The sequence below is a fragment of the Camellia sinensis genome, unplaced genomic scaffold (assembly GCF_055761805.1).
Source record: "Camellia sinensis isolate YWXY unplaced genomic scaffold, ASM5576180v1 Unanchor13, whole genome shotgun sequence".
In the NCBI taxonomy this organism is placed as follows: Eukaryota; Viridiplantae; Streptophyta; class Magnoliopsida; order Ericales; family Theaceae; genus Camellia; species Camellia sinensis.
The window spans coordinates 431,601-444,597 of NW_028129009.1; the positions used below are offsets into that span (position 1 = coordinate 431,601).

General features: G+C 33.8%; 1 protein-coding gene across 4 annotated transcripts; it reads right to left on the reverse strand.

Moving 5' to 3' along the window:
* Nucleotides 1-6,711: 6,711 nt before the first annotated feature.
* LOC114296960 (NF-X1-type zinc finger protein NFXL1) lies at nt 6,712-11,652 on the reverse strand. 4 transcript variants are annotated; one of them, XR_014358056.1, is made up of 2 exons: nt 11,315-11,652; nt 6,712-7,116 (listed from the first exon to the last, which is right to left on the reverse strand). XR_014358056.1 is itself a non-coding variant. In XM_082911779.1 (2 exons), the coding sequence occupies exon 2, from the start codon at nt 10,959-10,961 to the stop codon at nt 7,599-7,601; it is 3,363 nt and encodes a 1,120-aa protein (XP_082767905.1). In that variant the 5' UTR covers nt 10,962-10,970; nt 11,315-11,638; the 3' UTR covers nt 7,290-7,598. The 4 variants fall into 4 exon arrangements, 3 of the variants coding, with proteins under 3 accessions (XP_082767905.1, XP_082767904.1, XP_082767903.1); XM_082911779.1 differs by lacking the exon at nt 6,712-7,116 and adding an exon at nt 7,290-10,970 and having other exon boundaries at nt 11,315-11,638; XM_082911778.1 differs by lacking the exon at nt 6,712-7,116 and adding an exon at nt 7,290-11,098 and having other exon boundaries at nt 11,315-11,638.
* Nucleotides 11,653-12,997: the final 1,345 nt, after the last annotated feature.

The following is a 12,997-nucleotide window of genomic DNA, read 5'->3' on the forward strand; positions in this document are numbered from 1 at the left end:
ATCCTAAAAATAACTTTTTTGGTCTGGTTAAAAATAAATAAAAAAATAAAAAATAATCAGACTAAGTTGTTGTTTGGCATGTGACTTTTTTAATTGACTTTTTAATTTTTTGACTATTTTAGCTTCGGCTAAAAAGTTCGTATGGGTTGATTTTTTTTAGTTTTTTTTAATTTTTGTAAAAGAAAAATAAAATGATTATGATTTGGATGTGGTATTTTATCTTATTAACTTTTTATCTTCTTTTTTTTTTGTGAATAATTTAGCACAAAATGTCAATGCCAAATGAAGTCTAAATTAGTCTATCTTAAAAAATGCTCTATTTTATACACTCAACGATAATTTGAATCATTTATTTCATAAATAGTAATAATAATGAATGAGCTGTGCTGGGCACCCCTAGCACCCCCACTCCACGTGGGAAGCTGTGGACCAAGGGAAAAAAAAAAAAATTCAACCAATTGCATGACGCCACATCAGTTGGGGGTCACTGGGGTCTTCAAAATTAGGGGTGCAAATCATTTTTCAATGATGAATTCTGAAAATAGAATATAAAAAAGTATGGATGATATATTCTTTCATATTTTACTTTTTGCCTCTATTTTGGACCTACAAAAAGGATATCAACCATTTATCTTATAAGTCTAGTAATAAAAATGAATTCTACAAATTAGAATATGAAGAAATATGAACGATGATGATACTGGCCTACAAATTTTACAAAATAGAATATGAAAAAGTATAGACGATAGTGATACATTGGGCAACCATTTCTAACCTAATTACATAATTGGATATACTTTTTTCTATAACAATAATTTAAATCATTTATCTCGTAAATTCAATCATAAAAAATGAGTTTCGCAAAATAGATTACGAAAGAATATGACCCGTAACGTTTTTTTATTATTATTTTATAACTAGGTGCTCGAAGCAATTTGCATCTCTAATGACCTTTTAAAGTGACTTGAACTGAATACGTTAAATTTTATGTTCAAGTTTTTACCGTTTAATAAACTCCTAAATTATTGAACAGTATATAAAAATCATTTTTCAATCTGATTACAGAATTAGACACAATTATTTTGTACGAATACGCGACATACAAAAATGTATGATCCACCCACATGTGATAGTATTGTATTTGATTTATGTGTTTCTAAAAAAAAATTGTAGAAATAAGAAAATTAGTTATTTTATTGAATATTTATGAGTAATTCTAGATATCATGAAATATTTCATATTTTATGAAGATTCTTCATTATTTGATTAATGTGTGGTATTTTTTTGTGTGTATAATTTAAGAGTGGAGAATTTTTATAAAGTTTTTTATGATATTTTTTTTCATAATACCTAACATTGCTCATGTTTGATTAAGGTAAATAAATTAAAGGGGACTTACGTATAAGTTATAATAAATGGACTTATTATCCAATAGGTCTTGTGAAAATCAATGACGTTTTCATCAAATACTATTAAAAATGTTACTAATCGTCAATTTTCAGCAACAGTTTGAAAATTTTATCACAAAAAATTACTAATTATAAATTAAAAAATCGCCATAAAAAAAAGTTACTAACTTTTAACTTTTAGTGACAGTTTGAAAATTCATTACATAAAAACGTTGCTACTTGTAAGTTTTAGCAATAATTTATAAAAATCTAACAAAAAAAAATCACTAATTATAAATTTTTAGTGGCATATGTATAAATCGTAAAAAAAATAATTTAATGACAATTTTATCAAAACTTATTTTTAATAAAATTTGATAAAAATTAAATCCAACAAAATCTATTAATAATTTACCCTAAATTTAAAATGTTATTCAGTGTGTTTGATTTGAGTTTTTTGGATTAAGTTTTTTGAAAACTAAATTTTTTGGTTTTTGTATTTTTTTATTTTTAATGAATATTTTTTAAATTTTAAATATTTTTTTACTTTTTTAGATGTACCTTACTTAGATGTATCTAAAAAGTAAAAAAATTGTGAAAAAATATTTTAAAAAATTAATAAATATATAAAAATACAAAAAAATACCGAATTCTCGTATTTTTTTTATATTTTTGGTATTTAGTGAATTTTTAAAAGATTTTTTTTATAATTTTTTTACTTTTTAAGTATATTTATATTAAGTATGTCTAAAAATTAAAAAAAATTATTTAAAATATTAAAAATATTCAATAAGAATAAAAAAATACGAAAAATAAAAAAATAATATTTTCTGAAAAACATTTTTAAAAAAGAAGAACCAAGAAAGTCATTGCCATTGAAAATGTGCGTACCTGACCAGAACGTGGGGTGGGGGTTGGTTGTCAGCCAATCAATGCTTTATATGTCCGGGAAAATGTGTGTAACTGACCAGAACGTAGGGTGAGGGTTGGTTGTCAACTAACCCCGGTTAAATATACTATAAATCAATGCTTTAGGTTATGTTTGACCTAGTTTTTATTTTTTTATTTTTTCAGGTTATTTTATTAAAATAGATTAAAAAATTAATAACGTAAAATGTCACATTTAAATTATATTTATTTTATTTTTTTCTTACAAAAGTAAAAAAAAATCAAAATATTTATAAATTTTTTGACTTTAAACTAAAATAAATAAAAGTCAAAAAAAAAAAAAAAAAAACCAACCCACATTTCATAGGCTTAATATTTGTCCGGTTCTGCCCTAAATTCTCAAGTATGACGAGTGGTGAATTTTATATTACGGAATCGGGGACAAATTGATGTGATGTGTTAATTAATTTTTTTTTATTATTTATAACAATGAGATTTATTTATTTATTTATTTTTAGTTAATTTTAAAGACAAGTAAGAGGACAAGTAACATAAGTGAAATATTGCTTAAAAATTATCAAATAAGCCCTCTTAATTCTCCATGACATCACTCTTACCTAAAGATAAGAATATATAAACTGAAAAAGTTCTATATAGCACTGTGAAACTAATTTTAATTTGCAAAAATAACTAGTAATATTAGAATTGATCTTATTCATTTGAGAGTTAACTGAAAAGTTCATTTAGGCCTCATTTGGAAATCCTCATTTTTAGTCAAAAAGTTAAAAAATTACTAAATTAGTCAAAAAGCTAACAATTCATACTAAAGATTCTGTTTTCTCTCTACTTTTTGCACATCTTTTCGTAAAAAGTCAAAAAGATATCCCAAACATATTAATTTTTTGAACTCAAATTTTAGCCAAATAGTCAAAAAGTTACTAAATTAACCTGTTCCCAAACGAGGCCTTAATGATAAAAAATAAGCCTATACAAAAAAATAATTGCTAATTTGGCATATTTTTAGTTTACAATGAGCCCTTATTTTTAGGGAAAAAGATTGAGGCCTCAAATTTTTGGCTCAAATTTGGCTCGAATTTCCCTTTTTTTTTTTTGGGTTGATGCTTTGCTTGTTATTATTATTATTATTTTTATTTATTTATTTTGTAATGTATTAGCCCAGAAAAAAAAAAAATTGCATTTGAGGCAATTTCGAGCCTCAATTTCGAGGCCTCAATCACAGCTCTATTTTTAGCTATTCTAATTTGTTTGTGGAGTGTTTAAAATGTGAGTTTTGAAATGAATGTAGTCTTTTTTTTTTTTTGTAAAATTGATTTTTTAATCAATAAATTGAGTTTTAAGTTTTTGTCAATGAAACCTGAACAAAAAGAAACAATTCAAACCAAATAACTAAGGGTTGGCATCGGCCTAGGCATCCTAAGCTCTACCCAATGAGTTTAGTCCAAATAGGCTCGAAAGCGGGTTGACGAGCCACCTCTTACAAGCTAATGAGTTGAGATTTCATCCTATACCTATTTATTTATTTATTTTAATAATAATTTATTTCTCTTTAATTTTTCATATTCTTTGCCCAACTCAGTCGGTCAACATGCCGAACTTAAGTCCTAAGCCTAGACGTGAATCAAAGTCATTTAAAAAAAAGTCAAACCCCAAACCAAACAAGACGGAGAACCAACCAAGAAGGTAAATTTTCGGGTAAATTATACAAATTATTTATGTAAGTTATACGATGCGTTAATTTGATCCATATTATTTTAATTTGTTAGACTTTGCCCCTTAGTTTAAATAGTTGTGTCATATTGATTTAATAAATAATTCCTATTAGGTTTAGTAGACAGAAAGTTGTCATGCGCTCAAACGTTATGTCAATTCAGTCCTTGTAGTTTATATGATGTGTCAATTTGATTCTTGTTGTTTTAATTTGCTTAATTTCGACAGGAACCAAATTGACACATTATTTAAGTTTCCGTCTATCACACCTAACGACCATTTTTTATTAAACCAATATGTCACAATTCGTTAAATTAATAAGTAATATCAAACAAATTAAAATAATAGGAACCAAATTAACACATCGTATAAACTACAGACATCAGTTACATAATTTACCCTAATTTTTTTTGTTGGGTTTTATGACATGATCTTGGTCTTTTTGGTGGTAAGCTCTGTCCCGCCCATTTTCTTGTGAGAGAATTGAATTGTCTTCAATACACTCCCTTGAGATGGATCACTATTATGTGTTTTTTTTTTTTTGAAGTTTTTAAGGCATCGAAGACGTCGTTGTTGTGTTGTGTCATGCTATGTATTATCTATAGGCCAGCTCTTTCGGCCATGGTTACAATGACAAAGCATTAAAACCAATTTAATATATATAAATTATAAAAGCAAGAACACAAAGATAAAATTACAAAGATAAGAAAACTAAGACTAGGTCCAAAGAAACTGTACAAATTAACAAACTAGTTAGCTCTGAATGTAATCTATATATTATTGTGTCTAGGAATGTTAGCTTCCCGTGTGCTATATCACCCACCAACAAGAAGAATGGTTAATCTCTCTCTCTCTAAGTCCATTGTATTTAACGAAGTAAAGACTTGTTTAATTAACTTGACACAAGTGCAGCCTCATCCACGTTGTTTTACACAAAATGTGGTTTCTTTTTCTTTTTTTTTTTCTTCCTTCTTTATTTAGTCCATGATTTCCTCTTTCATAGCGAAACTCGCCGCCTTGTATTTCACATGACATCACTCCAACACTTCCATTATTACAACTGGTAACCTGTTTGCAGATTCACCTACTTGCCGCCTTGTATTTCACACGGCATCACTCCAACACATTCATTATTACCACTGGTAACCTGTTACGGCATCACTCAAAAACCCTTTCTCATCGTCCTCATTTGCTTTGATTCTCAACCTCTGCTTTCCTGTTCCAACAACATTGGAGCTACAAAAAATTAGAGGAGCAAAAAAAGAAGGGTGAATAAATGGACAAATACTCCTTGTTTGTCACAAGCTGCAGCCATGTCACAATCTCGGTGCTTAGATTACTTCGTCCTGTTCAAGCCCAAATTAGAGACAAGCCAAACTCCCCAAAATAATAATAACAATCACCATCATTCAAGGGTTTTCCTCAGTTTATAAAAGAACTGTTTGCTGCATTTTTATCAAGTTGAAGTTGATCATAAAAAAGACGAAGCTAAAAATATCTTTCCTCCAACTTGCAAATAATTAGTTTCTTTTAGCTTATTTAATCTATTTTTGCAGCATAAGCTATGAACACAAATTGTACCAAACATTCTTGCATATATTCTCAAAAATAAATGAATTAAAAAAAAAAAAAAAAAAAAAACAAACAAACAAACAAACAAACAAACAAACAAAAAAACCAAAAGCAACATATAAGCAGTTAGAATAAGCTATACCAAACAAGTCCAATTGTCCATTGTAGACTTTAAACTTGAGCTGCATTATGTGTTCTCAAAGTGTTTGGTAAACTGATTTGGCTAAACTGAAGTTGGTTTTATGGTTTTCTTTTTTGAAGATAAATAATGATTTTCTAAGAAAAAATAACAGAACAAGTAAGATTCCCCATCCAACCATATTTTCGACTCATCACAAGCCAAGGGATGCCACATGAGAATCCATGAAGACAGAGATGAAAAGTTGTTTACACTCAAGAATGGGGCTAATTATGACTTCCCTGTTGTGTTGATTGGATGATGAACTGTCAAAAGAATGAGGAAAAACGCAGGGGGGTGGGGGGAAATTTTTTTAAAAAAAAGCCTGAAGAAGAAGCCTTTTCCCATGACCATTGACATGTATATATGTATGCTCCATTTTACCTTATCTCATTACCAAAGCACAAAAAATAAGATACAGAAACAAGAAGAAAAGGCAGCTTTTTCAACTGTATTACTGACATGAATTTTCAATTCCTGCAGAACCTGCCACCTTTAGAATTCTATCTGGGTTGCTTTCAGCTGCGTAACGGTTTTAAGTGAATACATTCATATTCATCAAGTCTAATGGTGTTTACAAATATTATTGGGAAGACTTTATTAATTAGTATTACCTGTGCTGGAACCCACTTCACATTGTGAACTTGCTCAAGTATCAGCTTTGTCATGAATGATATAAACCTTGACACCTGCCAAAATTAATAATATAATTCTCAATTTGACCTCAGGCTTTCAAGTTAAGAATCTTAGTAGTCAAAAGAAACTTAGCAAGATCATTCTCAACAAACCTACAAGATACTGACCTGGAAGGAGCCCTTAGAATCATTGCTCTTAGTCAGAAAACATGATGGACTTAATGAACACAGGCATGTTTGAATACCTATAAGCTATAAGTATACTCAAAAGACAATACCCATAGGCCATATCTAAGCTAGTAGTGACAGATGCAAAGAACACTCATGAGATAATTAAAAGGGCCCCTGATTGAATAAACCAGGGAATGAATAAATAGATAATCATGTGACATTGTCAGCATCTGTGCAAGAAAACACAAACAAGACTACTGAAACCCAAACACACAATTTTTTAAGCATAAGATATGATCATATTCACACAAGGAAGATAAAAAGAAAAAAGAAGTCTTAATCCTAGCCTTCATCAAGAATTCTCTAATTCCACCTCAACTCTACAGAGTATGCATTTTCAAAGATCGCAGCACACATTTCAATCCACATACCCGTTGCCAGGTCCTATGCTGAGCAGGTAATTCTGCAGATGGGAGCGTGCACTTGGCTTTGAGGTGAGCATGCCCTGCCTGCAGGTGATAAGGAGTGGTCTCTGCAGTGGCTTTTGGTTGTGGGGCTGTGCACAGCAAACAAACCACATGTCAACAAATCTCACCTCTAAGGTGACTGGTGAGGCAATGGCATGGCAACAAGCTTTTTTTTTTTTGATAAATAGCAACAAGCTATGTAGTTAAACCTAAAACACTAGTTTCTTAAACCAAAACCTTCATTACATTCAGCCATAACCAGTGTTTCACTATATGCATAGCTACTTCTTCAATATAAAGGAAAATCAAATTTACAGAACGAATATTCTTTCACGAAGCATAAGTAAAAGTTCCTTCCACCTTTTAATGGTGTCAAATAAAAAATAAAAAAAGGCCAATATCACATGCTACATGACACATGGGTTGCATAATCAAAAACCAAAACATCACAACCTTGCCCCAAAAAAGTTGAATAAACAAAAAAAAAAAGAAAAAGAAAAAAAAGAAATATGAGAGAAACTAAATTTCACTCCTCTCACTTGCAGATGCTTGAATATCTAAAACGTATCCCTCAGTCATAAGCCTGCTCCCAGTCATCAACTACATCGGACATCCCCTCATGGTTGCTTTCCTTCTGCTTTCCCATATTCGAACCACTTGCTTTAGGTTCAAAGTCTGAAACCATTTGAGTTCCTGTCAAATTTCCAGGATCCTCCATTCCAGCAGATGTAGATGACGAGCTCAGATTCGTTACAGAGTCTAGAACACTCCACCGGTTTGCTGAAGTTGCAATCGGAGCATCCTTCTTCCCTTTCCACACAGATGCCTCCATATTGGGAGAATCAGCAGACCACTCCTCACCATCCCATGAACTCTCCCTCCAATTGGGTTCCTGCACAACAGCCTTCACCCATGCATTCCCCTTCAGCGACGCAGATACACCTCCTCCATCCTTGGCCAGTCCTGAACCTCCCCAACTATTAGCACCAGCTGATGCCACTGACACACCACCATTTTGAGGAACCACGACTGCCCCATAATATACAGAACCTTGATCTAATCTCCTCATAGCAGTTGCTGCACGCGCTGGATCACTAAAAACAGCCAATGCATTCTTGTCATTCAACCAGACTAATTCACATTCCCCACCAAACCTAAGGACCAATGCACTAATATCAGCATCCCTCGGCAAATCAAAGAGAGCAACAACAAGCCTGGGATCCATGTCTGTCAAAGGATCAAAAACCGGAGGATGTATAATATTCCCAAGGATGGAACCTTTGGTGGCACCAAGGACACGGGATGGGGCTTTGGACTTTGAGGTAACATGAACCACAATGAAACGCTTTGGCTCCCACCCAGCAGCATTAACCACAAGTTTCCACCTCTCAGCTATCAGCCTCACCGCATCTCTCTTTTCCTTTGACATTGGACAAAATACATGAACCCGAAGAGCATTGCTTCCTCCTCTGACCCTACCAAGGACCAAGAACTTGCACCTCTCTTCCACAGACAATACCCACTTCGGATCGCGCCTAAGCAGGTCAGCAAGAACTTCAGAAACAACAGAATTTTCACCAAAATGAAGTGCATCAAGGTTTGGAGTTGTGACACCAAAAGCATCAGCAAGAACCCGTTTACGGTCCATCTTTGCACATTCATCATCACACGTAAGCTTCCTCTGTCCGAGTGGAATCTTCTTCCCATTTGCTTCAACAGGTTGAAGTGGCACTGGCAACTTTTGGATTACAGAAGCTTCAAAAACAGTATCGACGTTGAGACCACCACTGTTGCCTCCAGCATCACAAGGAACAGTCGCAGTTATTCGGCCACAAGAACATGTTATTGTGACAGGGAACTCACATCTTACATCGGGACACGGAGAAAAGGGGTGACAAAGAGCAGTACATGTATGCCTACAATCCCTCCTGGGAGCACCGCACATCTGCCCACAGGAAGCCTTTGAACCAGAACTAGGTCCACAAGAAGAATCACATGGAGCAGGATGACAAATTCTTGCACAAGCATGCATCCCACATTGCCTGGTCTTGCCACATAGCTTGTTACATCTGATATCCTTCGACCCACAAGGCAAATTCCTGAGAACCACATGTCCACCAATGCACTCCTTTGCTATAGGAACTGAACAAGGCGGGCAGTCTCCAAAGTGGCAGCTATGAGAAGATGAATGACCACAAGGCTGAGAAACTGAGCATGGATACTGACACGATGGAGGAGGTGTGCCACAAGGCTGTGGAGGAGGAATTGAAGTTCTCCCACAAGCACAGGTCAAATCGGTGAAGATTGTTTCAAGGCAAGGAGGGCAATGCCCACTGTGACAGAGAGATTCACAAGAATGCTGCCCACACCTTAGCTTCTTCTCACAGGGCATTGAGCATAAGTGAGGGTCCCAGTCACCTGTGAGAGAATTGTTGGAATTAGAAAGAGGGCAGCACCTCTCACTGCACCGGTGCCTCCCACAGTTCTTCTTCTGCCCACAAGGTTTATCACATGTAAATTGCTCCCCTTCCATCGTTGTTTTGTAGCATTCCACAGTTCGAGAACTTGATCCACAACGACATTTTTGAGTAACAAGAACTGTACAACGAGCGCAATTCCCGGCATGGCACCTCTCTTCGCAATGATGTACCCCACAAGGGAGACGTTTGCCACAGACCTGAGAACAGGTTGGTATAGGATCCAAACAACTCCTTCGTTCATCCTCTAAGCTTGTTTTACCACAATAGCATGTCTTAATCATGCCTGGCAACAATTCACAATCCCCACAAGAACCCGGATGACAAATTTCATTGCAAACATGATTTCCACATCTGAGTTTCTTTCCGCAAATTGAATCACATGAAAAAACACCATCTTCTACTTTCACTTCTCCTTTCACTTCCATCTCTCCACAAAGAACAGTCTCCATTTTCTTCTTGCAGAAACAAGGAGCATTGACCAGAACCGGACAAGCATCACACTGTCCCACATGGCAAACCTGCTCACAGCGATGACGCCCACAGTCAAGAAGTTTCTCGCATTGCTGACCACAAGTAAGAAAAGATTTCCGATCAAAACATCGTGTTGTAATCGTTTTTTTCCCACAGGGGCACAACTGTGGTGGGGCAAAAGCTTTGCAAGGAGGGCATGGGCCAGGATGGCATTGCAGAACACAAAAATGAGGACAAAGATCCTCTTTACCCCCACTAGGACCACTAAAATCCTTCTCAAGTGGCTTCCCACACGGCTCTCCACATGAATGCGGTGTCAGATATAAATCAGAAGGAGGTTCCTGCCTCTTCCCACAGAAGCAAAGGTACCGAATCTCCTTCAACACCGTCATCTGCACGGACTGACATCCTGGGCACCGCCAATTAAACCCCTGATTCTTCTCAGTTGACAAATCAACAGAAGTAGGTGCCCGAGCCCATTTCTTTATACAATTCAAATGGAAAATTGAGTAACAGCTCGAGCAGGACCAAATGGGTGCAGACCTCCGCACCATATCGTAACAAATCATACACTCCACTGTCCCCTTCATAAGTTTGTCTTGAATTTCTTGCAAAAGCTGAGGCAAACTCATGTCCTCTTTTGGCGTTTTTTCCTCCTGATTACCCAAATTCATACCCAGCAACCCCCTTTCCTCCTTATTACTCCTCTCCCTTTCTCTCCTCTGATAGGAAGGCCGACCCATTTGACCCCTTGAACCCATATTCCCTCTAGGCTGACTGTTTCGTGCCGCCAAGCTCGAATTCGAGTCCCCATCGTTTCCAATCAGATTGGAATTGAAATTATTCGATGGTCGGCTCACAACGGTGGCGGTGGCAGTGGCACCTCTTGGGACCCACTCTCGGCGGCCACTTTGGGGAGGAAATCTGGACCGATTATTGTTATTATTGTTATCATTTCGATCGTGTCTGACTTGAGAGCTCATATTCTGATTCTGAGATGTAAAACAACCCAAATGACTATCCACCGACTCGAACTCAATCGAATCAACAAGGGTACACACAAAAATTGAAACCCTAGCTTCAATTACCTTGTTTTAAACCTGTGAATCAAAAGCAAGAGCTAGAGATTCATACATACAATACAACATGAGGTCGACTAATCAATCTGATCCCAATAATATACGCATAAATAAATCAATAAACAAAATGGGTTTGTTAAGTTTGAAGTAGAAACCCAAAAATCAAATCAAAATTTTTAGATTAGAATTTCAATGACTCAAATATAACAATAAAGGATGAAATAGAAAGCTCAATGAAAGATTAAATGAAAAAGTACCTGATCAATCTATAAATTATAAAGCTCGATTGATTGGGAATTGATGAAATCCACTTGTTTGTGTGTCGATTTAGTGGATTGAGTCTCTCTGCTTACCTCCTTTACCTTTGTATGTATGTGTTATGTAAATCTTACGGTTTTTATGTAGTGTCTGGGTTTGTTTCTCGGAGAGAGAGAGTTCGTGGAAGATGAGATGTATGAGAGAGAGGCGGGCGAGAGGAAAGCTTGCCTTGGAGCACAAACAAGCGAGGCCTTGGGGCACAAGCGAGGCTCTCCGGATCGTGCGTCACGTTATTAGACAGCAATTTGGGAACCTGTATGTATGCCGACGTTGGTTTGACAAGAATTTTTTTTATCCTGAGTTTTTAATATTTTTTATTAATTCAAGTTTTTATTGGTTAATTATATATTTTAATTAAAAATTAAAAAATCATTATAAATTATTATATCACTATCTTTATTTTTTTTATATTTTTTTTATAAAAAAATAAAAATTATTAAAATAACATATTTTCAATTGAGGTCTCGTCTCAATTAATTAGTTTTGTTTCAAAGGAATTTTTTTATTTTTTATTGAGAGAAAAATAAAATAATTATAATTTTATTTTATTAATTTATTTAATCTATTTTACCTTCCTTTTTTATATTTTGTTTAATATCAAACTAAATCCATCCTACTTGATTTAATAAATATTATTTTATGTACTGGTTTGGCAAAAGTTTTTTTGACTTTTTGAGCTAAAATTTACAAAATGACAAGATAGGTTAAAATTATCAATAAGATAAAATATCACATTAAATTCATAATCATTTCACTTTTTTCTCTCATAAATATCACATCAAACTACAAAAAAAAATAACTATCTTTCCAAACACAAAAAATTTAACTTACTAAAATAGTCTACTGAAATAGCAATTTTCCAAACACCCACATAATATTTTAGGTAATGGTCCACATATGCTTACGCTATATGTTTGGTAATTAGGAAATAAAAATAATAATTATATAAGTGAAGAGGAAAAAAATTTTAAAAAAAATTGAAGGCTGTGTTTGGTGGAGATTTTAAAACTCAATCTCACCCGTTGGTTTGAGTATGGTATTTGGTTAGAGTTTTCAAAAATTAATTCTATACCCACTTTTGAAAACACTCTGTCCAGTCATGCTCCCAGATGTCCGACTAGTTGACCGGAGCAGTGTTGGTATTTTTTTGGGAGGGGCAATTCAAACCTGTTATTTTTTTATATTTTAAATAAAAAATATTTTCAGAATTTTTTTAAAAAATTTATGTGCTCTAAATAGAATTTTGGGTTGTGTATTTAGTTATGAATTGTAAATTTTTTAATCAAATAACTTTTCTAATTTCAAAAACTCAAAACTCCCTCCAAAACTCAATTTAAAACTCATAACCAAACAAATTTTCTCTTTTCAAATCATAATTCCAAAACTTACAAACTCAAAATACAACTCTATTATCAAATCATAATTCTAAAACTCTACCAAACACTACCGTGATTTTTCTCTGTTGTTTAGATAAATAGAGAGAAAAAAAAATATTAGTTTGTCTTATATCTAATTTGGTTAAACTATATAAAAGAAAATAAATAAAATGATATCAAGCTATATTATAAAATTAGCATTTTATAAGTGTTAGTATATTATTTCTTCTATATCTAAAAGGATGG